Consider the following 17,910-nt stretch of genomic DNA (forward strand, 5'->3'; position numbering starts at 1 on the left):
TGCCCATTTAGACATTTTGATACCAATTCAGCCTCCCAGCTGTCACACACTCGCACAGGCCCCGATCGCTCGTATCCCCATTTTTGCACATAACATTCCCAGTTGTGGAAGAACAACAACAAAGATTCCAAAAGTCCTGTTTTTTGTTAGGTGACTTTATTTACATTTTAAGCTTATTTGAGCTGTGTTTGTTCTTGTTACACTCAGAGCTGCATCTTCAGCACTCAGAAAGAGGTTTGGCTCCATCAGACCGGATGCAAAGATACTGATTTACAGCAAGTGATAATCCAACCTTCATTTTCACATATTTTCAAATTCACGTTAATTTTAAATTTGGGGGGGCCTCCCATCCGAGAGAGAAAGTTTTTTCCACCGTACTTACGCGGTCAGCAACCAAGAGGAAGGGAAACATGGGCAAGGAGTGTAAAATCCCAGTGGCCCGAGTCCTCCCGTGCCTTGTCCCCTGCCGGGGATGCACAGACCAGCTGAAGGAGACGTGACACTTCAGTACAGCTCCGTCCCTGCCCAGCAGCGGTGGAAGTCATTGCACAAGGTACAGCCGTGAGCGGGACAGGGTGCGGGTGCCGCGGCAGGGTGCCCTGGCAAACCAGGGCTTGTAGAGGGGCAGGTCAGCACAAGGAGAGGAGGGGAGCAGGGCGGGAGGGGGGGGATGCTAGGCTGCAGCAGGAGCTGCAGAAAGGGAGAAGGGAAGGGGGGGGGGGGACACGAGAGGTGGGGGGAGGACAGCAGGGGAGGGAGGCAGGGCAGTATAAAAGCATCCGACACGCACCTCTCCCGACACAGAGCGAGGGGGCGAGAAAGTTGCTTGGAAGCAGCAGCAGGAGCCAGGAGGAGAGCCAGCCGCTTGCAAACACGCACGCACGGTGGCAGGAGAGAGTGCGGAGCTGCCCCTGCCAGCCCTAGGGCCACTGGAGGAAAGAGAGAGGAGAGATGGAGCCAGGTATCCAGCTCCGAGGGAGGGCAGGCAGCTGAAGCTTTTTGCAGCCCCTCGCCCTCCGCCACCCCCCCCATTCCCCACCGCCGAGCCGGGGGGGGGGGGGCAGAAAGAAGGAGGAGGAAGGGGGGGTCGGGTAAGAAGCAGCGATCTGCCCCTCTCTTCCCCCACGGGGAGCTCGCAGCCGCCCCGTCGAGGGCTGGGAGCCGGCGGGGGTCGCCGTGCGGCCCCGCTCCCTCACACAGCCGCCGCGAGGGGACGGGACGGGACGCGGCGGGGCGGTCAGGCCAGGGCGACGCCTCGACGGGCGTCGTGAGGGGAGGGGGGAGCCGCGGGGCGGGCGAGGACACGGCGGAGGGGGGAAGCTGGTCCAGGGGCCACCCCCATCCCCTCGCGAGGAGGGAGGCGATAGCCCCAAGTTCTCTCCTCCCCTCGGAGCGTCCCGGCTTCCCCGCCATGTGAGAGTCGTCCCCGGCCCCCCCCCCCGCCTCTCCCTCCCTCCCTCCCTCCTCCCTCTCACTCGCACACACGCTGCCGGCTCCCCCCCATCCCCGCAGCGTCTCCCCGCCGGCAGCCGAGCCGCGCTGCTCTCCGCCGGCCCGCGGCTTCCCGAGGCGGAGGCGGGGGCTCGGCCCGCTCGCTCCCTCGCTCCCTCCTTCCCTTCGACGGCCCACGGTGACTCTGGATTGCAGGGCTGCCCGCGGAGACGCCGCCGGCCCGCGGCCCCGTCGCGGCTACCTGCCGCCCCCCGCCGCAGCCGGGCAGCGCCGGGATTTTCGCCGCCGCCGCGGCGTCCCGCCCCGACGTGGCTCCGCCGTGGTGTGGCGGCCCTCGCTGCTGCTGCTGCTGCTGCTGCTGCCGCCGCTGCCCCGCGCCCGCCGCCCGCCCCGCCGACGCCGAGTGCGGCGCGGTCCCCGCCGCCCGTCCTGCGGCTGCCGCGGCCGGCCCTGGGGCCGGGGCCGCCCCGGCGGCGGCGGCGGCTGCCCCGGCGGCGGCGGCCGCCGCGGCTCCGGCTCCTCCTCCTCCTCCTCCTCCTCCGCCTCCTCCACGGCCGCCGCCGCGGGGCCCTAAAGCCGCCCGGCTCAAGAGGATGGTGCGGCTGGCGGCCGAGCTGCTGCTGCTGCTGGGGCTCCTCCTGCTCACCTTGCACATCACCGTGCTGCGCGGCGGCGGCGAGCCCCACGCCCCCACGGGCGCCGGCAACCACAGCCAGCGGCAGGTGAGTGCCGCCCCACGCCCGCGCCCCGCCAGCGGCCGCTGCCTCACGCGCGGCCAACGGTCTCCACCTGCCTCCCCCCGAGGGCCATCGGGGGCGGCTCGGCCCCGGGCCGGGGAGGCCGGGAGCCGGCGCCGTGCACCTGCCTCGGCCGCCGCCTCCCTCCGCCGGCCCGAGGCACCGGCAGGCGCTCACCTGCCCGAGGGCTTTCCTTGTGTGGCGCCTGGGGGTGTCTTCTCCCCCCCCCCCCCCCCCCCGCCTTGATTTTACGCTCTTTCGGGAGGCAGGGGCGGGAAGAGGCAGAGTTGCTGCCCCGGCCGCGTTTTGACAGCGTCCGCCTTGGAGGCGTCGGGGCAGCTGCCGTGCGCGTTGCTGATGCACCGCGGGCAGGTCGCAGCGGACGACGGCCATCTCGCCTGGGGCGTATGGGCCCAGGCGAGGGGCGGAGGCGGGCCGGGCCCTGTCAGACACGGCGCGTCCCACCCAGGGCCTCCCTTGTGAGGACGCGGCGTTCCCCAGGGCGAGGGGGGACCTAACAGGTGTACGGTGTTGGGAAGCGATGGGAACAAAATGCACGGCTTTTCTGAGAAAGCGTCAAGAGACAGGTAGATATTCAGTCCTGAAATAGCCAAGAAACTTAGGGTGCTAGGTGCTTGTGACCATGAAGGGGCGACAGGGCTTGTGACCCAGCCGGTCTCTTCCAGTCTTCTGATCCCGTGAAGCCAACGGTGAATTATGTCCGGCAGAGGTAAAGGACTTTTTTGTTCTGTTTCCTTGGTTTTGCAGGTGGTTATTTTTTATTCAGCATCACATGTTGCCATTCGCTTAAAATGGTTGGAGACAGTGATAAAAGCAACAGAATCGTCAAAATCCCCAGGCGAAGCTTGTACGTCTGTAAATCCCTGACCAACTTTTTTCCCCCTGTATCCAAGCGTTAAAGAAAAGTCAACTGCCAAATTATGCAAAGAACTGACAGAAAACGTGTAATTACTATCACCATAAACTTACGTAAACCCCTTTATCATCTTGGAAAGAATTATAGTACCAGCAGAGCACATTTCTGTGAAGCACGAGGAAAAATAAGGAGAGTGCAGGCATTAACGATCACTCTGTTTGCATGGGATCCCCAGCTGGTGGTCCACAAAGTGAAACCACTAGCTGCAGGAGGGAACCCCGACCTGCAGGCTCAACATCCCAGTCAGCAACTGGAATCGGGTCCACTTAACTCAGAAAACCTCTTGTTGAACTTGGTGGGAGTCCTGCTTGGGAGTGCTCAGCCGTGTGCTTTGGGTAAGGCCCCACAATGCTGTGTCTCTTTGAGCTGCAGTTTTATCACCGGCTTGACATTCCAGGATGTTTTTTTTAATATCTTCAAGATTTCTGGTAATAATGTTTTATAAATGATGCTTTCTTTCCTCATGGGCACTTGAAATGCCTTTTAAAATGATGTTGCTTGGAAAAGTAAATTTGGAGAGGTTTTTTATGAGGTGTTTGCTATCATTAGAATAACCCTGAATTTGCCTTTTCTTGACAGGCTTGTAACATAATGAGGGAAACATCTGGGCAAGTGGGAACTCTGGGTGATGCCGTTTCCCCGAGGAGCTCTTTTTAGAGCACTATTGTAAGGTTAGGGTGAAACAAGAGGAAAATCATCTTAAGATAATTATCCTAGAGTATTATCACTGTAGTTGGCTGTCTCGTGAAAATCTGTTGATTGTTGACTTTAAGAATTTTTTCTGTCTGATGATTATTTTACAGATAACTTAATAAAACTCTGTGTCTTTGAGCATCATGATAGCTTTAGCAGCTCATACTTTCATCATGTTTTGCCATTTGTAGAATTGAAATTTTTATATACTTCCCAACTGAATTGATTCTGCAGTTATGTATTTGAGAGAGAGTGTGTCTGTACAAGACCTTATGGGAGGAAAGTATATTGATTAGAGCAATCAGTTAAACAGATGGAAGCCTATAAATTTTTTTGTTTTATAGCTTTCATGGATTCTATTGCTCGTTGGAAAATACTGTAACCTGCTTTCGAAAATTGTACTCTGACAGGCAGATGCTTCCATTCAGAGCATCACAGTACAGATCTCTATGGCAAGTTTGCACTGGGATCTTCGGATTTGGGGGCTTTTGGGGCCGTTATCGTGGCGCATACTGAAGTGAAATGCAAAATCCTAGTGCACTCCATTCCCAGGTAAAGAATCAATGTGGAAAGCAAAACTGCACAAACCCAAATTTGTTGGTATAAGCAAATAGAAATATCTCACGTTGCTATTGCTTATACTGAAAAAAACCCTATTGTTTTTTCTGTCTTGGTAGGTCTATGGAGAGAAAAGATTGTGAGAAGTGATTAGGTCAGTGTTTCATTTGATGAAATTTCATTTGACGAAGTCTGTTGCGCACATTGTGGCAAATCCAGGAAAAAAGTAATCTTTGCAGCAACTGTTTATAGATGTATTTTGACAAGGCAAATTTGTATGAAAACAAACTGGCTATTATCAAATGCAGGGTATGGTATTTTAGGACTTAGGCGGTCTGTTTGTACAAATAAAGTGGTCAGAATTTGGTCCTATGTGTCTGAAAAAAAATCTGAAGTATTAGTCTTAGCTCCAAAAAAAAAAAAAACCAAACAAACCCCCAAAACTTAGCACATCCTCGATCCTTCTTACATAAAACGGATTCAGGAGGAATCCTTAGTAATCTTAAAATATTGTTGGAGATTTAAAAAGTCTAAAATAGAGACTTGTATGTGTTTGAAGTCTGATTCATTAAGGGAGGAAGAGCTTCTCTTTCTCCCATCCCTTAGTCCTTCAAATGAAGGAGGGTTTTTGGAGGATAGGTTTTGATTTCTTTTGGTCTTTCAATTGTGTTAACCCCAATTAGACTGATTGATAGATGAAAGAAATCCAGAAAAAACTTCAGTCAAAAAATTAAACAAGTTATTTCTTCCTCCCTCTTATTTCTACTTTTGGTGCCCTTCCCTGTACTGTTTGTGTCTCTAGAGTTCCCAGATGTCTGGGTTTGTGCCATGCCGCTGTGACTGGCTGTAATAGAGCAGCGGTGAGGAGAAAATCCTGACATACTCTGCTGGTCCTCCTTGGGATGCGTGAGATACAGGCATGGGCTTCCTCGGTTCACTGCTGCAGAAATAGGCACTGGACCTCTGCATTGCTGAAGTTTCATGCTGCCATTAGAATTGGTTTGTGGTAGTGTAAACTAACACAAAATGGGAAATCCAGATTGGAATTGTAAAATATCTTGCAGTTTTGAGCTATAAGAGCGAATCGGCCTTTTGTTTCTCAATCAGATTTTATTCCCTCCTTTGATCTCTACCAAAGAAAAAAAGGAGAATTGGGGAGGGGGGAGTTTTGTTTTTTCTGGTAAGAACTCTATTAGGTATAATTTAATTAGCATCCAGAAACTATTGTGGAGTATATTTATGAAATAAATAAGTACAAACTTTTGCTTCAGAATAAGAGCAAATGAAGCTATCTTAAGGGATAGAAAAATGCTGCTTGGGTATGTTTTTATCTTTTTACATAGTTCTAAAATGAAGGGAAGGCTTGAACATAAATTTTGAAAGATGTTTGTAATACTTTATGATGCTCTAGAATCTGTGCTTTCATTCTGGGAGAAAATATTTCATCGAGAAGTTTATTCCCATCACTTCTAATTTTTCCATAGCAGGCCTTGCACACCAAGAAAAACAGTGTTCCCACACCAAGAAAAATGACCTTGTAGAATGTAGTAACAGAGCCACCAACAATATATGCCATAGCACATGAAGTCAGATTCTCCACTGCGGTACTTGCAGCAGTATTACATTAGCATGAAACTCAGTAGTTGTGCGTAAAGCTGGAGCCATATAAGAGAACGTAATTTGAAAAGAAGCACAATGCTGTAAACAGCTTTTTACTTTTAATCTCCTTGCTCCTGTCCTTGCCCCCCTCCTCAATAAGCATGCAAGCAATTACAGCATGTCAGAAATGTTCTCTGAGCTCTACCAGAAGAAACACATTCAGTTGCCTATAAATGGTTGCACAAGAGTCACTCTCCAAGCTGTGTGAGGAGTCCTTTACAGGGCTGAGCTCTTAATTTTCTCCTAAGGTCCACAGCTCAACACGATGAGAAGTTCAGAAATGGTGTGCTGTCTGGTACCTTTTCTGGGGTGCATTTCAGTCTTTTTAAGGTTTGTGTGTTCCTGCTGCCCCTTGTACTGGATTCAGGCAAATTGCAAAATGATCTCCAGTCAGATAATGGCGGGGGTATTTCAGCTTTCTGGCTTTCTCAGTTTAAGTAGGAATCAAGCTGTTTACTTTGAGAGAGTTTTAGACTGAGTTTTTTAAAGCTTATTTGAGCTCTGGAGCTCTACATTTGGTTAGTTCTAAGAGGATCTGATCATCCAAACCATCTTTGGAAAACTGTCGATTCAACATTTTGCATTCACGTTTTCCAGACTGTCCTTAGCCTATGTAAGATGCCAATAAGTGGATGTACATCATATATTCAATATGAGCACTTAATCCTTCTCTGCCTTAAGAGCAGTTTATACATTACACAAATAACTTTCAGAGCAGGTGGGTTGTGAATGAAGCAGGCTGATTCTCTGAAAACCAAAATCTCTTTTGGTGAGGTTGTTGCTCATCACGGGGAATGCTGTTTCGTGCTTTTTGACAATGATAGTAAAACCTGCCTGTTCTCAGCAGGCTTTGCTGTGTAGGTTCTTAGCTAAAGCTCACCCTTACCATTAGCATATGTTCTTCCAGTTATGCACTAAGCTTTACGAATGACTTAGACCATGTGCAGTTCATTCTCTCGTCTCCCAAGGGAGAGAATTACGTGTGCTCTTTAGTGGTTTTGCTAGTGGGCTGTGGCTTGTTCCAGGATCTAGGGGGAAGGAAGGGCGATTAGCTTTACATGTGCTGCTGCTGCATGCATGGAAGCAAAGGATAAAACGGGAAACAACGGTGAAGGATTGAGACTGCTGCTCTGAGCAGAAGACCATTTGCTGTTGTCTGTTGCTCCCAGGAGAGATTATTCCACCTTCCAAACCTGGATCCAGGAAAAGTCCAGAAAGTATTAATCAAGCTTGTCTTCCTACTTGTCACTTCAATTCATTTCCTAGCAAACTAATGCATCCCTGGTGGAAAAGAGCTACCACACTTTCAGGGTAGAATGTGGCAAGTTTTTTAGTATCTGAGACTACTGCAATAATTTAGAACAGGGATCCAGGAATATTGTATTTGGTTATGGCTGCAAGGAGCTATGTTAGGCAGGTACAGATGTAATTTCCTGCATTAGATTTGACCAAAATGTTTGGATGAGGCATAATTTGCTGGACTTGTCTTCAGCTGAACAGCTAACAATTACTGTACTGCTCAACTTGGATCATCACTGATAAATACCTGGCATTAAATCACAGGGTGCCTCTCAATTTTGTCGCTGTAACTATAGCTCAGAGCAGTTTTTTTCCCAGTGCTTTATACAGAAGAGTCCATTGGAGTTCTTTGTTTCTGTTTTGAGCAAGATTTAGGATCGTTTTCCAGCTCTTTAGAGTATTTGGGTAATTGTATGAAGAAAGCAGAGTGTATGTAGTTCTAAATTCATTCTGGGCCATCATGGTGTCGTCATGTCCATTTCCATGGGCCTGGAGCCAGACACAAACCACAGTGACTACTACAGGGCAGGGGTCCCAGAGACATTCCTGCTTTTGCCTTTCTCTTCTCTCAGTCCATCCTTACCTGTGCTCTGGGGCTGTGTGTGGGGCAGAGCAGTCAAAGGGAAGCCTGCTAGCGTGGGGTTCTGCACCCTACGGTGGTTGGACGGCTGACTCATGGTAGTGAAAGGAGTGGTAGGTTTAAGTCTGATTCCTGAGAAAGTCTAGAGCTGTAATGATCACCTTTGGTGACATTGAGAGTAGAGAGACAAGGCATGGGTACATAGAGATCCTGGAAGGAGCTGGGTTGGTACTTTTCCTGTTGGTTCACCTAACTTGGACAATCAGCAGTAGTTCTGGAGTAGCTTTTATTTTGTAGTCTTCGTTGATCCTGTAGAGAAGTTTGTTCTACGCAGGAAGAACACAGCTGGTCCATCGCAGCTATAACAGCAGTATAACAGCGGTACAACCACACTGCTACTGGCCCCTCGCTGTTATCTGATCGGCACAAAAATCTCTCCTCCGCTCCTCTGGCTTCGGTTGTCGTCCCTTAGGTTCCGTCACATTTCCCTGCTCTGTCCTTTCGTAATGCCAGCTGTCCACAAAAACAGGAGGCCTAGAGTTGAAGCTCTGCTGTTGGTCTTTATGACCCCAACAATTTCATCATCACTTTACTGTCTGGAGCTGGTCACTGTGTATTCCCTCGTGATTTTTAACATACATGTTATGACCTGCTAATAGGTAACCGAGCCCTAGTACTTAAAGCTTCAGCATACTAAGCTTTTTGACACCTTGCTCTGCTGTGGAATTCTTTTGCTGGAGAGACATCTGTTTAACCAATCCAGGTTACATTAAATGTAAATTGGGAACCATGTTTTGAATTCAACAGTTATTCTTTTGTCTCTACTCATATCTACTGCATCTGTATATTAATAATCAATGCGTTATTGTTCCAAAATGGAAATGGTGGAAAACGTCTTCAAAGAAAACAAGGAACAATGAAAGCATTATTGATTACGTGACAACTCTGGCTGTGTTGTGTTGCAGCATCTGAAAACTTTACAGAAAGTGAAGTGCAGAAGACAGTAGTATTTATAAAGGTGCAGACTATGCTATCTTTGCCTGCCAACCTAATACATACATATACTAGTCATGTTTGAAAAGCTTTCTGAAATAATACATGACAGAGAGAGACATGACTTCTGAAAAGCCAGTCATCAGTATGTATTCCAGTGGGGAGGAAAGATTAGTTTGAAAGTTGCTTCGTTTTTTAAGATGCACAGATTTGTAGATATTCATGCTTAAGAATTTCCCTTTTTTTTTTTTTCCTTCACTGTGTAAAAGTGCACAGAATGCAAGTAATGGTAGGAAGTTATTTTGCGGTACTTTCTTATGCTTACATTCTTCTGAGTCATCATTTTAAAATCTTGAAATGCACTCACACTTCAAATATATGCGGACAATTTAGGTGTTTCCTTACACAAACATAAACTAAAAAATTGAAGCAATGTAGTTTTTCTTTGTGCTTATGTCCTGAAAGTATAGCGATAGACAAGATTTAGCAGCTTTGGGAGGTTTAACTGTCGGCATTGGCTGCTTTATGCTCTTCTGTGTGTTTTGCCTGTCTTCCTTGCAAAGAAATGTGGTAGTACCCAGTTGCGCCTCATTTATTCTGTTCACAGTGTTGTTTAGTGTTTGCTTGGCCTTTTTGCCATGATTGTTATCTTGCTGTCTACTTTAAGACTACGCTACTTAAAAGCTCTTTGAATTGCCTGAATAATGTTCTCCATAAAAGATTACTTTTTTTAAAGCATTATTTTTCAATGGTAGCAGAGCTAGGTCACTGATGCATTTTATTTTTTATTTTATTTTTTAAATCTCAACCCAAGCTCTTTGAGGTTGAATTTCCATTGTTGTGGTGTTGCTTGTGTACAATATGTAGCCTAATAGGTCTCCAGGCTTGAATGGAGTCTGTAATCACTGTCAGGAATGAATAAAGTGATAACTTAGAGCAGAAAAATACTAAGTGCTTTAGTAAGTTGCAAAAGGAAGCATTAAATGATGCAGTGGTTACTGTTGCACTTTAATACATTGTGCCTGCAGGATACCAATTTTACACGTTTTGAAGACAGAAAATGACAGGCTAAATTCATAGTCCAAAGCATAGTGAGCTCACTGATACATCGGTAAGAGCAGAATGTTTCCAGTGCCGCTATGTCCATGTACTTTTGATTTGAAATACCAGAAAAAGAAAGAAAACAAAGTAAAATGTAACTTATTATTGTAATAAGTGATGGCTTGCCACAGTGGTCAGTTGTGTGGCAGTATAATACTTAGTCAGAGGAGCTGGTGTGGGCGGTACTGGTAAGCAGTTCCTTTATCCTTTTGCCCTTGTTTTTCAGTGCTTGGAGAACTCGTAGCAGTGGGTCATATTTTTTTATTCCTCCCTTTTAGCAGTCAGCAGGATGAAAGGAGGCCTGGAGTTGTTCACCTCTAAGCCCTTGTAGCATAATGGCTATTTGAGTGCTTTTAATGTTACGGAGGTGCTCGTAAAGATGAGAGAGGAAAATCAGAGATGAAATCTTTATCTCACCACTCTTGGTGGAGTCAGTCCATGTTGAAAAGCAGAAGTTCAAACATACCTTGGCTTTTACGCTTCCATGCTAGACCTACATTCTCAGTGTGTTTAAATTGACCTTCCTCCACTGACTCTCACAAAGCAAGATGAGTCAATGACTTCTGTCGGCTGCAGACCCAGCTGAAGTTCCTCTTGGGTTTGAATCTTTCATAGCTCAGTCTATGGAACTGATATGCACATAACACACATAATCTGCACCTCCATCCATGGAGACAAGCTGGGCTTTGGCGTGTGGCTTTCTTCAGATTGCATGATTTCATTTCCACCCATTATGTTTCACTGTTAGTTTCATATGTGCTGCTGAAAAATCCTGGACTGTTTTGTTCCACAGTAGCTCTTTTTCCTCGGGAAGGTTAAAATTTCCTCTTTGTCTGCATGGCTGTTGAGATCAGTACCTGTGACGATACCATTAGGAGTACAGCGAAGTATCTATAAAAACCACCCAAATAACGTGCCCCATCTTTTTCTGCCACTGTTTACAGGACTGCTCAAAAAAAAGTGGATTCCTCCCTTTCTAAGGAACAGTTACCGAGTCAATGTTGTCCATGGGCCAGGTTTAACTTCCAGAAAGCTTCCTTCGGGCGTCTTGCCTTTGCATTCCCATTGAGTTGGGCATTCAGGTATTGAACAATTGAACACTGTCATTGAAATGCTTTTTCTTGTACATGCCCAGGAAGGCTGAGTAAGAGGTGAGGTCCTTGCACCAGAACTGTGCTGTAGGCTGCGATGGAAAGAGGAGGTGACTGACAATAAAGCATAATGTGACAAAGAGCAATGAACAGGACCTACCGATAAGGTGGCTATTTTTTGAAGCTAGTGCCTCAAAAATTAGTCACATAGCTTTGGTATCTTTCTCACCTTAGAAGTAACCCAGCAGCAGCAGATTTTGCCTGAGGAAACCATAATCACTCCACTGGAACCAGCTGCCAAAGATTACTATAGGTGTAACAAAACATAAATTTGCTTGGTTTTATCTGCCACATACATCGGTGCAGAATTTTAAAATCAATATGGTCTTGATCTAGATATAACTTTAGTAATCAGATATTTACTAATATCTGTGTGTACAAGTTAGTTACCCAAAGAAATAAAAAGGATTAATAGTTTAAATAGTTTAAAACAAAAACTTCTCACGATATTGACATAATTTATTAAAAAATAAAAACCATAGCTAACTAGCATGAATTCTGTAAGACCCCAATATACTCACCTCCTACATTGTATGAGTTGCTTATACACTGTTTAATTTCATAGCAAGAAATCATTTAGCATATCTTTAGCAACACAACAGCAATAAAACTGTCCCTGTCTTTAATGTCTACAGATACAACTCTCATCTGAAAGTGTCTCTTGAAATTACCTCAGTAATCAGACTGGAGTTGTTTAAGATGCAGTGAATATATTGGCATTTTGTGCTGCTGATTTTAAGATTCTCTGGGCTGAAGAAGTCTGTAAAGGTTCACTGCACAGAGCAGACTATAACAAAGCAGTTAATGATTCTTGTGACATGAATGCTGCCATTTCAGTTTATTTGAATGACACTGGCATTCTGTCTTAAATATATCACTTTTTATTAGTTGGGGTTTTTTTGAAACCAACTAGATATTAGGCATGGGTATGCATCTTAGCTAAACTATAACCTAGCCAGCCCATGCCTTTTGCCCTGCAGAGTGCCCGGAGTTTTTCAAAACACGTAACCACAGTGATATTTTTATAAAGGAATGTTCACCTCATGGGATTTTTTTAAGGTGTTCTATTTTTTTTTTTCCAAGTTACAGCTTCACTTTATTGTACATGATGTCCAATAAAAAAGATATATGTCTGTGACTGGACTTTGAAAAAGGGCCATGGTGCCTATTCCATTTAAAGGGAATGAAGTCAAGCAGTAAATTTGCTGGTCGCCCTTTTCATATTGACTGTATCTCAGCCAGCAGTTGGTCTTTGATGTTGTAACAATAGAGTAAAGGCAGAGGAGGAGGAGGATTAGGACCTCCATAATATAAAAACAAGTCTGCATTCATCATGATTTTTATAGAGCACAATCCCTGTCTATTGGAGATTTGCAGTATAGACTCAATGGTCTGCAGAAGAGTGCAGCAATCTTAACATTTGCAGGTGGTTTACAACTCATCCATCATTACTACTACCATCTCTTCTTAATTCAGAGTTTGTTTAGGCATTCAGCATTTAGCTTTTTCTATCTTCTTATTCCTTCCTACAATAGGAAAACAGATGTATGTCAGGATAGAGCTTCTGGAGTATCATTTTCCTTTACAGGGGTTGATTGTTGCGTTATTTATGAAAGGCTTGCTGCAGCTGGCCCATAGAGTATCTATTCCTCATCTTGTGCTTTAGAGTCCAAGCTTTTATTAGGGAAGAATAGAGGGGTTGATATGTATATGTCTAACATTTGTGAAAATATATATAAAAAGGGAACCTAGAGCAGCCACACTATGCCTGTGTCTTCAGGCATACTGGAACAATAGCACCAAAGGCTTCAAATGAACTATTTAGTCTGATAGAGCCCTGGAGCTTTTGATATGCATTTAAATGGTAGCAGCGCTAGCTCTTGATCAAAACATGCAGAAGGAAAAGGGTCGTCCATTTGATGAGAATGCATAAGGTACCAAGTTGCACTAAGTGCTGGTGGGAGTAGATAGAATTGTGAGCAGAGCTTGGAAAGAGCTGAATAATCTGTACTGTTGTAGCCATGTGTGTAACATAGCAGATGTGGAAGGCAGGATGAATGGAGCGTTCCCAGGGACGTGACGATGGCAGCAGCAGTGAGCCCAGTGCAAGTGGATCTGTATCAGAAGCCCAAAGGCGGCTCTTAGGAAACCATCTGGGGATGCACCAGGTGAAATTGCTTTACTGCACCCAATTCCAGTGGCTCTTGCTTAAGGCATGATCCTGAAGTGTCCTGACAAGGCAGAACACCTGGAAGCTTCTCTACCAGACTCCAAAGACACCTGACCCAAGGAAGGGAAGGGGTGGGGGGAAAGATGCCAATCTGTATAGTGCATTTGACAGTTCAGGACTTGATTTAGGGTTGGATCCTGTGCCTTCTAGGTGTTCAGATTAGACCTGTGAGTCCAAACTCATGAACAAGTCACCACTTGCCAGCTGAGCAGCGGTAGCTCCTCAGATGTCTTATCCCACCTTCATCCCACAACAAAATATGAGGTGATTTTATATTTATCAGTAAGTCAGTGCTGAGCAAACAAACCCTGCCCAGGGCTTTCACCAGGGTGACTGCATTCTGTCCTGGGACAAAGCACTCCATGGTATTGGTGGTCACCAAACACACAGCTCTTCAGTGAGGAATCTGTTCTTTTATTTAACGTCTACCATGATGGCCATTAAAAAGGCAACATCTGGTGCAGAAAATGCACACATGCTATTTCTGTGCTCTGCTGTATGTCTCCTTCATCAGGCCCAGATACAGCAGTGTCTTAGCTGTCTCTGCTTTCCCTAGTATGCCAGCTGATGAAAGCAAACTACGTGAGGCTTAGCTAGTATAAGGTGGGAGTTCTGGCTAGTTAGAGGCATCACCTAGTGTTTAAAAGAGTTTGCCCTTGAGGGATCAACAGCTCTGAAAAAGCTGCTGAAATCCTTCAGTGGCAGTGAATTTGATTCTTGCTCTTTGATCTAGCGTTCATGGCTTTTTGAATAATGTACATCAGACCTGCCTTTCTCACCTACCCGTCCCTCTTTCTTCTTCTCCTGTCTCCTAAGAGGATCATTTTTTCGTGTTCTTAGGAACATAGCTATGGCAGTCTTAACATGAAAATAAAATGAACTAATTATTTGCGTAACACCAGAGTAAGGGCCAGATTAATACCACCTCTCTGATTTTTTTTTCTTTATCCTATTTAAGTCTTCCCACAATAAAATACAAGAGGAGTTTGCAGCTGAAATTGTGTGTTTGCACACATATGGTCTAAGTGGGGGAAAAGAGCTGTATATTCCAATTCCCCAATACACACTGCTGCCATTGATAAAAGGAGCCACAATTGCATTGGAATCAGGTTAGAAACCCCATAATTTCCCCATGACAATTATTGCAGTTTACTTGTAAGAACCAGATGAGGAGAAAAGATGTATATTTAGCTCTTAGCACAGTTAAGTAGCTGGAAGTGAGTTCTGTGCCACAGCCTACCAGGAAATGCTCTTCCAACCTGCTCTGCAGTGCGTCTGCTGTATATGCTTTGGAATCTCTCTTTGTACAGAAACAACTCTCCCTCCCTGGGATCTGGCATATCAGCTAGGGTCCCATTTCTGTTCCTCTAACAGAGGAGGTTAGAATACCTAAAACCCGAACTGCTTATCTTTCCTCTTCTACCTTGTTGCTGCGTCTGGCTGCTGGGACTAATCTAAAGATGCATTTGGCCCGCTCCATACAGTTTATTGTCAGTGGCGTCTGGGTGGCTTCAGGCACATGCTAAGATTATAACAAGTTTGAAAAATAAAACCATTTATCCTAAAAATAGCTCAGAACTAACTAGTGATCATGGGGCGGAGGGGAGACAAAAATGAAGATATTTTCTTTTCACGTAAGTGTCAGATTCAAAAGCATCTGCCTTGTTCAGTGCATGTATGGTATTCATTTCCTGTCTGCAGTCGATTGGAATGCCCCCCGAGTCGTTTGAAATTGAAAATCGAGTCATGCTTCTTTAATCAGCTCTAGGAAATAGCCCCCCTCCCTTACTGTTCTAAGAAAATTTATATATACATGCATAGAATTCATAATACAAAAAGCCCATGCTTCTCTCCAGGGCAAATCCTTGCCCTCTCCCCTCTTAAACAGAGAAGGGTCTTCATGTTGTCTTGTCAGAGTGTACTGCAAGTATCTACTTGCTTGCTCTTCTTCCCCGTAATGTCACTGGAGGGAGGCCTTTCTCTTGTGTATCTGCTTCCTCTTGTTTCTTTCCCTTGTTCTGTCATTAGGGCAGTTCACAGAGATGTAGAGAGAGGGCATAATGTCCACTGCTGATGTCTTGATACAAAAATAAGACAGTTACTGCACTGCATGTACAGATGCCATTTATACTAATGACTTCCAGTTACTCGTGTGTCAGTCCCCAAAGTTTTCTAAATGGAGAGGGTAAAACTGTACACTCGGGCTTGAAAGAATACTTCGCTGCAGGAGCAGAGGTGCGTGGTCCTGAGGCAGCCGCTCAGATTTCTGCTGCTGTTTTGCTGTAAACTCCCAGGTGTAGTAAGAACCCCTTCCAGAGAGTGTTGTGAGGCATATAGTTGGTGCTTAGATATTGAATGTAAACGAACACTGCCTTTCCTCTGCCTTCACCCTCTAACTTCCATCCAAAGAAAAACGAGTATTGGTGGGGAAAGCAGCTAAGGGAGGGTGAAGTAAATTATCTCGCAGTGATTCGATGGTGTGCGTGTTTTGAGCATCAAGACTCAAGTGATTTGCCTTTTTTCAGGCACAGAAGTAGTATTGCCAGAAGCACAGGAAACATCATGTTTTTGGAATATAACACTTGTCTGCTTTCTTGCTTTCCCGTTATTAGCTTTTGCTTATGTGATGAAGTCATCATGTAACTTTTAGTCCACAGGGACTAAACACTTTCTAGTCTCTAAAAACATCTGCCAGCTAACACAGCCAGAGTCATAGACACTTTTGAAAGCATAGGGTGGATATTCAGTGGCATATGAGAGGGAGACACAGAGGCTGGGAATAGCTGTTTCTTGGAAACTAACAGCTGAAGGCAACTTTGGAAATTTAAAAGGTTTCAAGTAAGGTTACTCTTTTGGCTAGGGAGAGATGAAAACTTCATCTATTAAAGCTAGTTCACCTAGTGAAATCCTAGCCATAGTGATTTAGTGGAATAAACTTGCAAAAGGACCTAGTTTAGAACCCATGAAAATAATTTCAGATGTATGTTTGTTCTCTTTCATTTACACTGACTTTGTGTGTGCTAGCCTGCAAAGCCTGACCAAACAGTTGTGTACAAAAAGTATTAATATTCTGGATTTCCTTTGCTTTTGTGGGTTTGATTGCAGCTTAAGGCAGATTTTCCCATTCGGTTGGAACCTGATGTGTAAATTATGATGCAGATTTCAAATGATGGGTGAGATTAGACTTTTTCAATTAAATTTAGCCATGGTATAAATGGATTCTATTTAAAGCTTTATTATACTAGTGACTTTATGCAAGTATTTAATAAAGCCTAAAAATAATTGGAACTTTCAAAGAGTTTGCATTTTGGCACCACAGGTTATCGGAGTGAAATAGTTGGGCTACTCTTCAGTTGTACATTTGCCTGTTGAACCACTAAATCAATGTGTCCTGTATGGAGAGCTCTAGCCAGGCAGTGATTACAGGGAAGATCTTCAGAGTTGTGAAGAACAACTAAATGTTTACCACCAGCTTAGGCAACTGAAAATATCTGTTAACTACAAGCAAAACTTGGCACTGAACATCTGTCAAAGCCCTACACAATTTTAATTCTGTGCGCTCGGCCATCCCATGGATGGCTGAGTATCTGCTGAAGAACAAAGCACCAGTGCGTGCTACATCAGAAAATTTACTAAAGGGCCTCTGTTTTTTCCAGCAGACATTGAGCTGTAATCACCACCAAATCCTTTTTATTATCAAAGTGTTTATACAAACTGGCAGTTCTTCACCTCGAAGCTGAACCATACTGTTTGTGTTTTCCAGATGAAGGAAAACATGAAATACAAGCAAACAACAGAGCATAAAAAATAGCTGTGCTGTGAAATGTGTGTCCACAACATGTAGCAAAAGGTTGCCAGATCTGTGTATAATATGCTTGGTTTTCTCCTTAAGCTCTGAGGAAAAAATATTGTCTGCCAGAGCAGTTCAGATGCAGACCCACTGTTTACTAATGGTGTGGAAGAGACAGGGAGCTTGGTGAGAGAAATTCCCAACCAGAGACTGAACAAAAAATGGACCAAAGCTTGATGACTGCAAGTGAATAAACAGGCTCTGTAGGGGAGGAATGACAGTAGGGCTGCTCTGGCACTCACGATCTATCAGTTCAGATGGTTCAACAAGGCAACAGCCTTTTCCTCCACTGCAGAGGGTCCTGTCGTAGTGTTGGCCATGTGTCTCGACAGAGTGGTCTGGGACTTACTAGACCTTAGCTGTGAAGGGGGCCTCAACACTGCCGCCCTAGGATCCCTGCAGTCGTAACATAAGTCCCGGCTACGTGTTCAGTTCTCAAGGTTTTCTGTGTAGCTGTGAGGGCTAGAAGTTTTTAGTGTAAAATACCTAAAATTCAAAAGCTGTAATTCTGAGATGAGTGTGCCCAGATGCTTTCAGATTCTGCTTCTGCTGTACACAGCTCCGGAGACCTATTTCAGCATATGGCAGAAAATCAGCTGTGGTGGGCTGGGTATATATATACTTGGGCATCCCAAGCACCTCACTGCCTAACTGCGCTGCCACTGGCACC

General features: G+C 45.3%; 1 protein-coding gene across 3 annotated transcripts in view; it reads left to right on the forward strand.

Annotated features, from left to right (window-relative positions):
* The first annotated feature begins 586 nt into the window (after positions 1 to 586).
* Positions 587 to 17,910, forward strand: part of ISM1 (isthmin 1) — a 41,762-nt gene continuing 24,438 nt past the window's right edge. For 2 of the 3 annotated variants that reach the window (XM_052784105.1, XM_052784106.1), the window contains exons 1-2: positions 847 to 961; positions 1,648 to 2,174. In XM_052784105.1, coding sequence (XP_052640065.1) covers positions 952 to 961; positions 1,648 to 2,174 — 537 coding nt within the window. In that variant the 5' untranslated portion in view covers positions 847 to 951. Of the gene's footprint in view, positions 962 to 1,647; positions 2,175 to 17,910 lie in introns of all 3 variants that reach the window. The other variant, XM_052784107.1, reaches the window with a different exon arrangement.

The sequence above is a fragment of the Harpia harpyja genome, chromosome 4, assembly GCF_026419915.1.
Source record: "Harpia harpyja isolate bHarHar1 chromosome 4, bHarHar1 primary haplotype, whole genome shotgun sequence".
NCBI classification, from domain to species: domain Eukaryota; kingdom Metazoa; phylum Chordata; class Aves; order Accipitriformes; family Accipitridae; genus Harpia; species Harpia harpyja.